The sequence below is a fragment of the Lissotriton vulgaris genome, unplaced genomic scaffold, assembly GCF_964263255.1.
Source record: "Lissotriton vulgaris unplaced genomic scaffold, aLisVul1.2 SCAFFOLD_1266, whole genome shotgun sequence".
NCBI lineage: Eukaryota > Metazoa > Chordata > Amphibia > Caudata > Salamandridae > Lissotriton > Lissotriton vulgaris.
In genome coordinates, this window is record NW_028249470.1 from 254403 (window position 1) to 267244 (window position 12842).

The 12842-nt window shown below is 42.2% G+C and overlaps 1 protein-coding gene across 1 annotated transcript in view; it reads right to left on the reverse strand.

Annotated features, from left to right (window-relative positions):
* The window catches only part of LOC147663565 (uncharacterized), a 159011-nt gene extending 150709 nt beyond the window's left edge, over positions 1–8302 (reverse strand). Inside the window, exon 1 of the mRNA XM_086950357.1 lies at positions 8137–8302. Coding sequence (XP_086806483.1) covers positions 8137–8197 — 61 coding nt within the window. The 5' untranslated portion in view covers positions 8198–8302. The remainder of the gene's footprint in view (positions 1–8136) is intronic.
* Positions 8303–12842: the final 4540 nt, after the last annotated feature.

Consider the following 12842-nt stretch of genomic DNA (forward strand, 5'->3'; position numbering starts at 1 on the left):
GTGACCTGAGTATAGAGGGGGCGAATGCAACGAAGCTACTGCTGTCGCTCACGGAGAATGAACATGACCCTATTACAATGGCTAAACTACTTGATGACCTTGAAGTTAACAGATTTGTGAGTGTTAGCAGTGGCCTTAAATTGAAATCTAAGTGGACACCGCAACTAGGAACAGGTAACACCATAGACACTTTTCACAAAATGGTTGAATTGGATATAGACAAGATAATAGACAAGGGCTCTAGACATGGGCTACATAGAAAGCCAGATAATTTGACTATTGCAGAAAGATCAGCGCTTAGGACCTTAAAAGACAATGACAGTATTACCATCCGTATGGCAGATAAGGGGGGTAATATTGTCGTTATGGACACAGCAAAATATAATGCGGAAATATACTCTCAATTAGACGACTCCAGGTACTATGAAGTACTCAGTAGTAACCCTCTTGATACACTAAAGATTAATATCAACAAGAAACTCAGAGAGTGGTATGACCTGACATTATTAGACATTGATGAATATAACTATCTTACCATTACAACACCTAGGGCACCTTGTCTATATACATTACCAAAAGTTCATAAAAACAGAGACAACCCACCTGGGAGACCAATAATCTCTGGTATTGGTGGCCCCACTGAGAGGATTTCTCAGTATATTGATATATTCTTGAGACCATATGTACAGTCATTGCCCTCGTATATCCAGGACACGAAACACGTGCTGAATATTATGTCTGATGTTGCATGGGAGGAAGGGATGTACTTAGTGACACTGGACGTTGTTTCGCTTTATTCTAATATCGAACACTCCCTTGGTATTTCATCAGTGGAGACCTTCCTTAACAAGAGGTCAGTGGAGTTCTTTGAACACACTAAAATGTTACTAGATATGACCGATTTAGTACTGAAGAATAATGTGTTCCTTTTTTATCAGAAATGGTACAGACAACGCCTTGGTACCGCGATGGGATCCAGATTCGCTCCGTCTTTTGCTAACCTCTTTATGGGGTGGTTTGAGGCGGAGTGGATCTGGGGCCATCGTGGACGGAGGTGGATTGATAACATCCAATACTGGGGCAGATTTATTGACGACTGTCTCATGATTTGGACTGGTTCACTTGTTGATCTCCTTGGCTTCTTTGACCACCTTAATAACAATGATGTCAACTTACGATTTACCACTAAATATGATACAAAGAAGATTGAATTTCTAGATATTGAACTCTTTGTGAAGGATATGAAACTCTGCTCCAGGATGTTTAGAAAAGACACTAGCTGCAATGCAGTATTATATGCAACAAGTTGCCATCCTAATTGTCAGAAGAGATCCATTCCCTATTCTGAGATGGTCAGGGCAAGGAGAAATTGCTCTGAGGATGAGGATTTTGAGCTAAACTTAATGGACATGTCAAACAGATTTCTAGCCAGAGGCTATGATACCAGAGTGATTGTGAAGGCTAGGAGGCGAGCGAAGAACCTACGAAGGCAGCAAACCTTAGCATGTAAAGAACAAGTAGATGAAAGAATTGAGAAAGTACGGTTGATTACACAATATAACACTGAGTCTAGGGTACTGTACTCAATTGTGAATAAGCATTGGTATCTATTCGAGCTGATCTTGACCTACTACCCGTTATAACTGAGAGACCATCTATTACGTACAGAAAAGGCAGGACATTGGCCAATGATTTGAGCACGAGTTATCCGAATAAATCTAAGAAGGGTATTTGGCTTAATGATGCAAGGAAGGGCTTTCACAAATGTGGCCGTTGTAACTCATGCAGATGGGCTAAGAAGAAGGTACTTCAATTTAGTTACAATGGCTCAGATGTATATGATATTGATGTATTTATCAACTGTGATACAACTTATGTTATATACGTTATATCCTGCACTTGTGGCCAAATATATGTTGGCAGCACCATTAGAAGATTAAGAGGTAGAATGGTGGAACACTTCCGAGCCTGGAAGAATGGTGATACAAGATACCCCATTGCTGCCCACAGTGTACAAAACTGTGATAAACAGGATCAACACCAATTCAGTTACCATGCTATTGATCACATTGCCCCAGACCCAAGGGGGGGCAACAGGCAGCTTAGATTGAGAAGAAAAGAAGTGATCTGGATTATGAAGTTGAGGGTGGTAGATAGGGGTTTGAACATTGATAATGAGTACCAGTACTATGTTGGGCAGGATTAATGTGGACTGTACTAAACACTGAACAGGATGATTTAAAATGCTGCTAATGTTTTTATGCATATAACTTGTTTTTTTGTATAGATACCAATGCAGTCCCAGTGCTATATTGTTGATGCCAAGAATTCTAGGAATATAAAGATTGGATATTGTTGTAGCTAACAATTCTAGAAATGTAGACATTGGAGCTGTCTTAAGGGGTGGCCTTTAATGGGTTCTGATGCTATCCTCCACCAGAAGCCTATAGCGATTATTGGGTGCTGATATGTGCCAGACTGTTTATAATTATCAGTTGTATTATGTGTTCTGAATACCTGGATATGTGCCAGATTGTTTTTAATTATCATTTGTACTATGTGCTCTGGGTACCTGCTTTGGTCTGCGATCTACTAATACACCTCTATTTCTCTCATATACCTTACCTTACTAATAATGCCCTATCACACTGGGTGACGTAATTGAGACAACCTTGTCTCTTACTGTTGGCTGGATCATGGGATTACATGTGCGCATTTCAGGAAAATACATGTGCGTCTATTTTTTAAGTCTATACGCCTATTTGCTAGGGTAATGGAGTATTGTTATCGACAGTGACTAGCGCCTGTCCACGGGACTTTACACTTCGTGGACGATAGTCGTATGTCAGATACGATCCCAAGTGTATGAGTTTGTCCTATAAGTGACAATTATTTGTCGGTGCGGATGCTTTAATGAAGCAACTCCGAGAACTTTATGAACGTTATAACGGTAATACGTGTTATAATTTACTAAATCCAACCAATATTACACGATGAAGCGCATGTATGAATAACACGGTCCATATATAATTATAGATGCAGTTATAGCTTATACTTTAAGATATATAGAGATCGGTGAGATTGACCATTGTAATATGGCGCCCACTATTTTCCGTATAAAAAGACACTTTAAGATGGCGACCGTGTAGAACGCCGACATACAGCGAGGACACTTGCCGCTGTAACACTGGTAAGCAACATCGCAGTTAGAATACCAGTACGACTTAAATTAAGCTTATAGATCTTCTGTTGTGTTGCTGACGACACGTTTCTTCGTGTTATAGGTATAGAATTGCGAGTTTGGATACATCCATAAAAGAATACCGGACGGTAAGGTTGGAACATTGAGCATGGTGGTTAGCTAAGTAAAGCTCCTGAATTGAGACTGACTATCGCTCACTTTGGTTGTATACGTTTTATTTGGATATACAGGTCCTATGACTATATTGGAAATACGTTTCAAAGATTGATGCAGTACAGGTGTGGGGATTTGGATATGCCATTATAATACGAGGGTAAGAACAGTAAGAGTTACTACTTGATTCTAGACATCTGTTATTGAACAGGAGAGTGAATGTTACTCTTTTTTGTTTCAGTATCCCCAGACAAAGATATATAGTTTTGGATGTGGTGAGTGGAGGCGTTTATTATTGCTGATATCCTGTATGTATTATGCTTATGGTGTGGAATTTAAATGAGGTTATTTCTATTCCAGGATGTTCATGTTGATTTAGAGAATAGTGCAATTGTACGTAAGGAAATAACTCAGGATATGAAATGGTGAGTGTATATTAATTACATGAGATAGGGTAATGAAATTTGCACGCGTATAATAATGGTTGAGCCACGTTTTGGTCTTATTAGTTATGGTGAACATGTGATTCATTAGTGGAGTTATATATACATGCTCTCTTACTATACTGTACTATAACTCTGACTTCTTATATGAACAAAGGGTTTTTGCTGATCACAGTTTTAGAGTTATTAATCTTATGTCTGGTTTCTATTATACAGACAATTGTTATACTTACACTGGAGAAGAGGTTACTTATAATTGGAGAGGATTGAATATTTTTTCAGGTGAAATTTTGATACTTCTGTCCAGTGTTCTTGGGTTATAAGGTAATCATGGATTTTTAGAATTGGTTTAACACCATTGGTACTTTGGGTGAGATATGTCCATGCTTATGTTTCTCTGGTACTATGCCTACATTTATGCTGCACATAAGGACATTTTTCTATGGTGGATGGGACTATATCTATCTCTCCAGACAAGGTTATGATTTGAAAGATTGTAATGGAGGGCGTTGTATTTTCTTATTACAGCCCTGAGGAAGTCAATGTGTGAAATTAACACACGACGAAACACGTGTTGGCAACAGTATTGACCTCACTGTTAAGATGTATTGAAGAAGTTTGGAACTCTGCAAATCACTTGGAACTTTGAAATAAACCCCGAGGACAACTAAGAGACACTAAAAGCTTGAACTTTTTTTTGGGACTGTCATATGTTGTGGTCTGCTGAGTTACTTGAAGACATATGTATTGTATTGGTTACACAACTTTGTAATTGTAATTGAGTGCTCGGAGGTATATTGGACTGTTCATTTCTGTGTGTAACAGAAAATCGCGGGCGTGGGATACTTGCCCCTCCTCTAGATGCACCGCAATCAGTAATAGTTCAGAATTTACTTATCCCTGATAATAATTGTAGAGCGCCCTGAGTTTGTTAGTATCCCAGCTCAATTATCTTATGAGTCATAATGTCAAGTTTACCCATCCTGATTTACAGGTATTTGACAGTTGATACGAATATAATTTTTGGTTTCAGGCACTGACCAGAAAGGAGAATAGACCATTGTGTGGCACTAAGAGAAGTAGGTTTCTGCGATCTTCAGTTTCAAGTTCCACAGTTCTTGTTGTTCCAGCATTCTAAAAGGACTTAAATGCATTATCGTTTGCATTTGGACTGATACTTATATATTTGAACTCTACTCATTGGCCAAAGAAAGAGGAAGTGTTCCGGTTTAAAGACTGTTATATAGGGCTAGTCTCTATGGTCATTACATATCCACGTTGAGCATTCTGGGAATGTTTTTGTTTCTAAATGTTATAAATGATCTTATTGGCTGCTGTTTGTTTGCAGTAAATGAAAGAGAAAGCATAATCTTCGCATCTGTGTCCTTAATAGAATTGAATATTCTTGGTGCGAATGCTAGTTAACTTTTTTACCCCTCAAGGCCATCTTACCAAACATCCTACCCCATCACGTCAGTAATACGCATGCGCACTCCCAGACAGAGTCAGACTGTTGTCCCTCTCTTCACCGGTCACATCACTTGTTGCACTGTAATCTTAAAGGTGACAGGTTTCTCCTAAACATCCTAAAAACATAGGGCCCGATTCACAGAACTAACTTAAGACAAAATCCTAAACTTACTACCATTTTGGTATTCACAGAAGGCACTTACTCATTTCGGTATTCACAGAAGTTAGGAGTCCTAACTTTAGGACTCCTAAATGCCTTCTGTGAATACCGAAAGTCTTAAAGTTAGGATTTTTCTAGGGCATCTGTGTGTGCAACATATGTGCACAGATTAATTTCAGGGGTTCAACAGGGTGTCCTTTTGACACCCTTGCACCCTGAAATTGCATGCACAATTTGCGAGGAACTATTGGTACTCGCAAATTGCGCATGCAATTTCCTATTCAGTCCTATGGGAAGCCATTCCTTATTTGCGACTCGCATTTTGCGAGTTGCAAATAAGGAATGTGTAGGAATCGTTATTTTTATAGCAATTCCTACATGCATAGGTTTTTGCGAGTCCTTAATTGCGATTCCTTAATTATCGCAATTAAGAACTCGCAAAATCCTACCTTGATGCATGTGCCTGTAATGGGCTTATTACGATGGCTAAAGTTAGGACTCCTAAACTGAGAAAAATCCTAACTTTGTGCATGCAAATTCAGGGTGCAAGGGTGTCAAAAGGACACCCTGTTGAACCCCTGAAATTAATCTGCGCACATATGTTGCGCACACACATGCCCTAATACTCCTAAACGGAGAAAAATCCTAACTTTAAGACTTTCGGTATTTTACAGAAGAAATTTAGGAGTCCCAAAGTTAGGACTCCTAACTTCGGTGAATACCGAAATGAGTAAGTGCCTTCTGTGAATGCCAAAATGGTAGTAAGTTTAGGATTTTTTCTTAAGTTAGTTTTGTGAATCGGGCCCAAGATTTCCTCTCCAATGTTGGCATTACATGGGTGATTGGTGGTTGAAGGCCTAGACCCCCCAAACGGTGCGCCAGTTACTTCTTGATGCCTAACGCCCCATTACAGTCCTTTCACCTGGTAAAACACAGTTTTTGGACCTCACTACAAAGTGATTTTACCGTTGCAAACACTAAGATTTGGTAAATCAGGTCTGTAAACGCTAAATCCCTTTTTCAAATGTACTAATCTTATTTAACGAATCAGAAAAGGTTTTCCGGATCGTTAAATGGATTTAGGAAAGCATACCGAATTAGTATTTGGAAGGGGCGTGTTAAAGGCGTCTCTTCCAAAAACTGATTACTTACCAAAATCAGGGTGCAAAGCATTAACATTTTACTCACACCTCAAAGAAGGTGATAACCCAGGCGTAAGCGCAATAGGGTGGATCCCGGCGGGGAGTCGACTGACGTCGGGATAGGTAAAATGTATTAAATAAATAAGATCCCTTACCTTGCACTCGCCGCATCGCCGAGTCGGCGATGCGAAGAGCACAAAGTAAGTGGTTTTATTAATTTATTTTATTTTACTTATCCCTTCGTCTGTTGACTCCCCACACCTCACCTACGGCACCTTACCACGCCCCTGCCCTGTCCCACCCCTCACTGCCTCACCGCTCTTACCTGTGCCGGCCGCACTTGTGATAACCCATTTGCAAATGGGAAGGGGTCCAAAGGGGACCACTGCCTACTTCTAAAAAAGTTGGCAACAATATAAAAAAAATTGTTAAACGCATCCTGTTTTCTATTACGGAAAATGGGTCGAGTTTATAAAAAAGTATTGCTTCATTTTAAAACAATCACAAACATGGGGGTCTACTGACCCCACCAGACTGCCATTCCCGTGATGGCTGCGATTCCTAGTGGATCGCAATTTGCAACCTATCTCAATAATATTCATGAGGTAAATCAAACTGTGACCCACTATGATCAGGGGCACTGGAATTTTGCAGCAGAGGAGGGCAAAATAATGCAGCAGGGTTGAGTAAATTATACAGCAAAAAAAGGCAATTTATGCGGCATAATGCAGTACATTTTCTGATCGCAATACTTAATTTTGTCATTTTTATGCTTGTTAACACTGTCTAGGGAGTAGTTGCGCCTCATCTGTACTAGTTTGCAATAAGCAACAGGGCTGTCCACTGTACTGCAACAAGTATCGCTGTGTTTTTTGTAACTTTCGAACCGTTTGAGCTAGAAACAAAATATATTTTTTGTTCAAATCTGCAGATTACACAGCAGATGATGGATCATGTGGCAAATGCAGCATATTGATAAATATGCGAAAAATGCAGCGGCTCACAATCCCATAATGCCAGTGGCCCTGGCTATGATTCAGTATTTTGTGAACAAACCTGTTAGTACATATGTTTGCAAAATACCAATGCATTCGGTTAAAGTTGGTGTGCAATTTGCAACCAATTTTACAGAATGCATTTTTAGTGTATGAGGCCCAAAGTGCCTGAATAATATAGGGAATTGATTCCAAGTTCCACCTACCTGCAAGCCACTTGCGCTCTTCCTCACTGGCCCATGCACGTCACCCCCTCAAATCCGTCGCAGCCACAGTGGGAGCCGCTCCTTCTCCTACATCACAGCTAAGACCTGAAATGACTTCCCCCACCAGCTTCGAACAGCCCCCTGCCTGGGGACGACAGGAAGAAACTCAAGACCTGGCTCTTCGACGGAGATTTCACACCCACAGCACCAGGATACCCCTAGGGGTGACTGGTCTGCGCTATACAAATTCTGACTGATTGATTTATTGATTGAGTACAACAAGGCAGTAAACACATAGAATTAATGCATGCAGAGCCCTGCACGTGCATTCTGTAGCTAATGGCTGGTACAACAGTTGTACTCACCAGAAGTAATGCCTGTAGTCAGGAGCACCAGAATGGCTCTTGTAACAATCCACCCCAGCATTATGCCAGTTTTCAGAATCACAAGCTTCACTGCTGCTTGCGAATAGGACTGGAATTTGTGCAACCTTTCGCCTAGCTGCTCCCTTCCTAACTGATTATACTGGAGGTGTGTGGGGAAGGTGGTGGCATCACTTATTTTAATTCAAGGAAACTATGCATATTCATCATATGGCCCCTGATAACATATGACATGTGAACATTGCAGCTGCTTCACAGGTGCCTCAGTTTCAGTTAATCATGTTTTTCACTGTAACATAAAATGAGCAAACATTTACACCATTAACTCACAAGTTGTGTTAGCGCAGGCATCTTTAAAATGGGAAACAGCCTTCGCTGCAAAGTCGGGACTACGCATTACTTTACAATGCAGGCTTTACAACAAATGCTTCTTTACCATGCACGTCTTTACAATGGCATACTAAATGTAACTCCCTTTGAAGTCCAGCGCTTTCCCTACTGTAGCGCAGACTGGAGCTGGAATAGTAAATTATACCTCTCTGAATTCCAATGTTTCTGTGGCGGTTGCAAGCGCTGATGGTAGAGCGTGTTGGGCGACTCTTTGAATTTTCTTTTCTACCAGCACAAGAAACTTTACCAGCCTACTGTTGAGCTGCGGATCCTCTGGGTTGAAGCAGGCCAGCATTGCCTGTCTCCGCGTACAAATCCCTCTTGAGTTGAACTGAGTTTTAAGTAGTCGGATCCGTTCTCCTTCAGTTTGTTGCAAACAGCAGGGCAGGTGCGGCATGCTTTCAGTGGCTGAGCCGCATAGTGGATAGCAGTTTGAGAATTGTTCCGTCTGCCATGGTGGAAGGTGCAGAGCCAAAGGGAGTATACCCAGTTGAAGTTTTCTGAACTTTTCTTTTACATTTCTTGAGTAGCCTAGGCTGAAATATTTTTGAGGTGTGAGTGAGCGATAGCTGTTGATTGTCATCTAGGCATGACTGCAGCCTGAGAATGTGGCCTTATCTTCTACCAGTGAGAAGCTTCTAATTGAGTTCCAAACCAGTTTTTTGAAGGCTACGTGACTGATTGGATGTCCCAGACCTGGGGCAGCCCAGTCTTTGTGAGGGATTCCTGGAGGAAATTCCTGGCAGGCGATGTGCTTCCGTGCTGCAACTCTTGCATAGAAGATGATTCAGGGTGTTAGGAGCGGCGTGCCAGATCTTATACCAGCAGACAATAAATGCACCTTGCCTTGCCAAGGACCATTTCATTAGGCCGCACTGCAATCGGATCCGTACCGCCAAGGAGTAGTTTGGGAGGTTAAAGATGATCCTGTAAGTCTTGACTAGTATACTGTCTAGAGCAGTGTTTCCCAAACTGGGGTCCTCGGACCACCAGGGGTCCGTGACACATTCCCAGGGGGTCCGTGGGCAGCAGTTTTAAAAGCACAGCAAAGTTTCTTGAATAATTAGAAGAGTTCGAGCAACAATAACAGTGTCAAGATAATGCCAGTGATTAATGTACCTGCTGGAGAGAGAGGAGGGTTTTGTTCAGTGGCAGCTTTGACTTAACTAATGTAGCACAGAGGGTTAATGTGCCTACTGCAAAGAACGTGTAACAAACAGACTTGATGTGCATAGGTCAGTGGTTACTGATTTTGTCACAGAGATTCTTTTGTTACCGTGCACTTTATAAGTGACAATCGTAATCTAGCAGAGAGACCTATAAAAAGATTTATTTGGGAAGAAATACATTTTTAATGTAAAAGTCAGTGCTAGCCACTGTGTTATGTTCTGAATCCTGAGTTTGTGCTTTTCCAGGCCAAGCACTCTTTAAAAATGTCTATCAGTATGAATGACATGTTAATACTTCACCTTGTAGTCCCCTTACCTTATGTACCATTTTCTAAACACTGATTTACATGTATGATTCATTATCTCAATATGTATGTGATGTAAAGTGCTCTAACATCCTACAATGGTATGAGAGATGCTATAAAACAAAGGAAATACATGTGACAGAGGGGGTATTCCTTCAATATAAAATACTAAGGGACACATATGCGACCCGTTTTTATATGCGCAAACGGGTTCGTGAACCAGTTTGCGCATACAAAAAGCCATCGGGCCATGTACATAGCCTATTTCGCGAGTCACAATTTTTTTGCAACTTGCTAAATAGGTTTTGCAACTTGCTATTTGAAAGGGGCATTCCCTTCCAAATAGCGAGTCTCAAAACCATGTACAAATGTTTTGCGACTGCAATTACAGTCGCAAAACACCCGCAATTATCACTTACTTCAAGTAGATAGTAATGCATTCGCAAATAGGAAGGGCTTGCAAATTGCGAGAGGCTCATTAATATACATGAGCCTCGCAATTTGCGACCCCATTGGGAATTGCAAACCGTGTTAAACACACTGTTGTACATTTCATTTAGCGACTCACAATTTGCCATTCGCAATGGGCCACCAATTGCGAAGTGCTAAATAAAATGGTCGTACATCTGGCCCCAAAATCCTTAGTACTTTGAGTATTTGTATTGTGTGCACATGTGTGTTTTTTTTAGTTACTGTTTTAATATTTGAAATTTAGCTCATACAGATTACTTGGGGGTCCCAGGCTTCCAGTGGTGACTCAATGGGGGTCCTCAGGGGTCAAAAGTTTGGGAACCACTGGTCTAGAGTCTAACAGGCACATGCATCAAAGCTATTTACGATCGCAAACAGTGCGAATCGCAAAAATCGTCAGTTTGCGATCGCAAAATAAGCTTTTGTGATGCATGAAACAACTTGCCACTCGCACTTTGAAAAATCACAATTATTTGTGAGTTTTCAAATTAAGATTGCATTTAAAGAATCGCAATTTGTGATTTCTTAAATGCAATGCAAGAACCACTTGAGAGTAGCGATTTCGCTGATTGGGGGCGCAAATTATTCTGAAGTTGAACTTCATGGTAATTTGCAAAAACTTTGAAAAATGCACTTTTGTGCATTTTTCAAAGTTTCATGTTGTGCACACACATGCTCTTAGGGTATGTGTGTGCGCAACATATGTGCACAGATCAATTTCAGTGGTGCAACAGGGTGTCCTTTTCACACCCTTGCACCCTGAAATTGCATGCGCAATTTGCGATGAACTATTGGTACTCGCAAATTGCGCATGCAATTTCCCATTCATTTCTATGGGCCGGTAGGCCCATAGGAATGAATGGGAAGCCATTGCTTATTTGCGACTCGTATTTTGCGAGCTGCAAATAAGGAATGTGTAGGAATCGCTATTTTTATAGCGATTCCTACATGCATAGGTTTTTGCGAGTTCTAAATTGCGATTCCTTAATTATCGCAATTAAGAACTCGCAAAATCCTACCTTGATGCATGTGCCTGTAATGACCTTATTACGATGGCGGTCGGAAATCACCCCAACCGCCATGGTAGCAGGAAAAGACTGCCCGCAAGGACTGCAGCATACCCGCTGGTCCAATTAGGATGCTCGGCAGTCGAAATCCGACAGTGGTGATACGATCGCAGGCATTAACATTGTGGCAGTTGCTGCTGCCAGCAGCACCGCCGCAATGTCAAAAGGAGCATGTCCTGCATTTCCCTGCACTGCGTGGCAGGCACCCTACAGTGCCTGCCACCTGGTACAGAGACATGTACCCCCCCCCCAGTGCACCCACACCCCCCCAACACATTGGGGGCCCGCAATGGTCCCCTGGAACCTGTCTCCACCAGCCGTTCCATGCTGGTTCCAATGCAGCGGAAAGGCTAGCTTCCGCCGGCATCATAATCATGCCGGCAGAGCCTGGCCCTGCACCGGCCCCATTTTAGCAGTCCAGGTCCGCCCACCAGGGAAGCTCAAGGACTGCTACCTGCGGAGAATCGGCGGGCGGGATTTCGCACCGTCGCGGTCATCATCACCATGCTAATGTGACAGGCGGTTTTTCGGGTTTCGATCGCGGACGGATGGCCGCCGCTGGCCCGCAGCTGCCAACCGTCTGCCAGCGTAGTAAGCCCCTTAGAGTCTGCCTGTCAGTGCTTCGCTTACATAGGTGATTGCTGGTAGTATTTTTGTTTCAGTTACCTGAAGGAGAGGTGACTGCAACAGACCTTCCTGCTTTAGTTTGGGGTTCCTCAGCATCACTGATAGTGCCATCCCTTTCTATTTGATCGCATGACGAATTGGCCCCCCTTGTCGATTACTCTGCCTAGGTACTTGTAGTTTATTGTGGTTTGGATCAATGTAGTCCCTAGATACTAGGGTGGGGTGTTTTTTTCTGCAGCAGTTGATGGTCATTGTTTTCGTTTTCTCGAAGTTTACTTCCAGGAAATTCTCCTCTGCGTATGCCTTCATTGTGTGGCTCACCAGGACCCCATCGCCGCAAACAGGAAACTGGATATTATTGTGCCCCCCAGCCTGGAGGCATGCAAAATGCAGAAGTTATACACTCCTGTTTTAACCATTTGATGGTTGGAACTCACCTGGAGAGGTGTGTGCTCTCACCCTGCTTCACCTGCACCCAGGTGTCTGTGCGAAGTAGTATTAACATGCCCAGCAGTGACAGCGGGATGTTCGAGTTGGCCAGTTTCCTCCAGAGCCTAGGCCGGCCTATTGTTATCGAATGCTGCTCTGAAGTCTATGAAGCAAAGATAGAGGCTGCTTGGAGCATCTTTCTGCATTGCTATGGCCAGGATGTTGGTAGT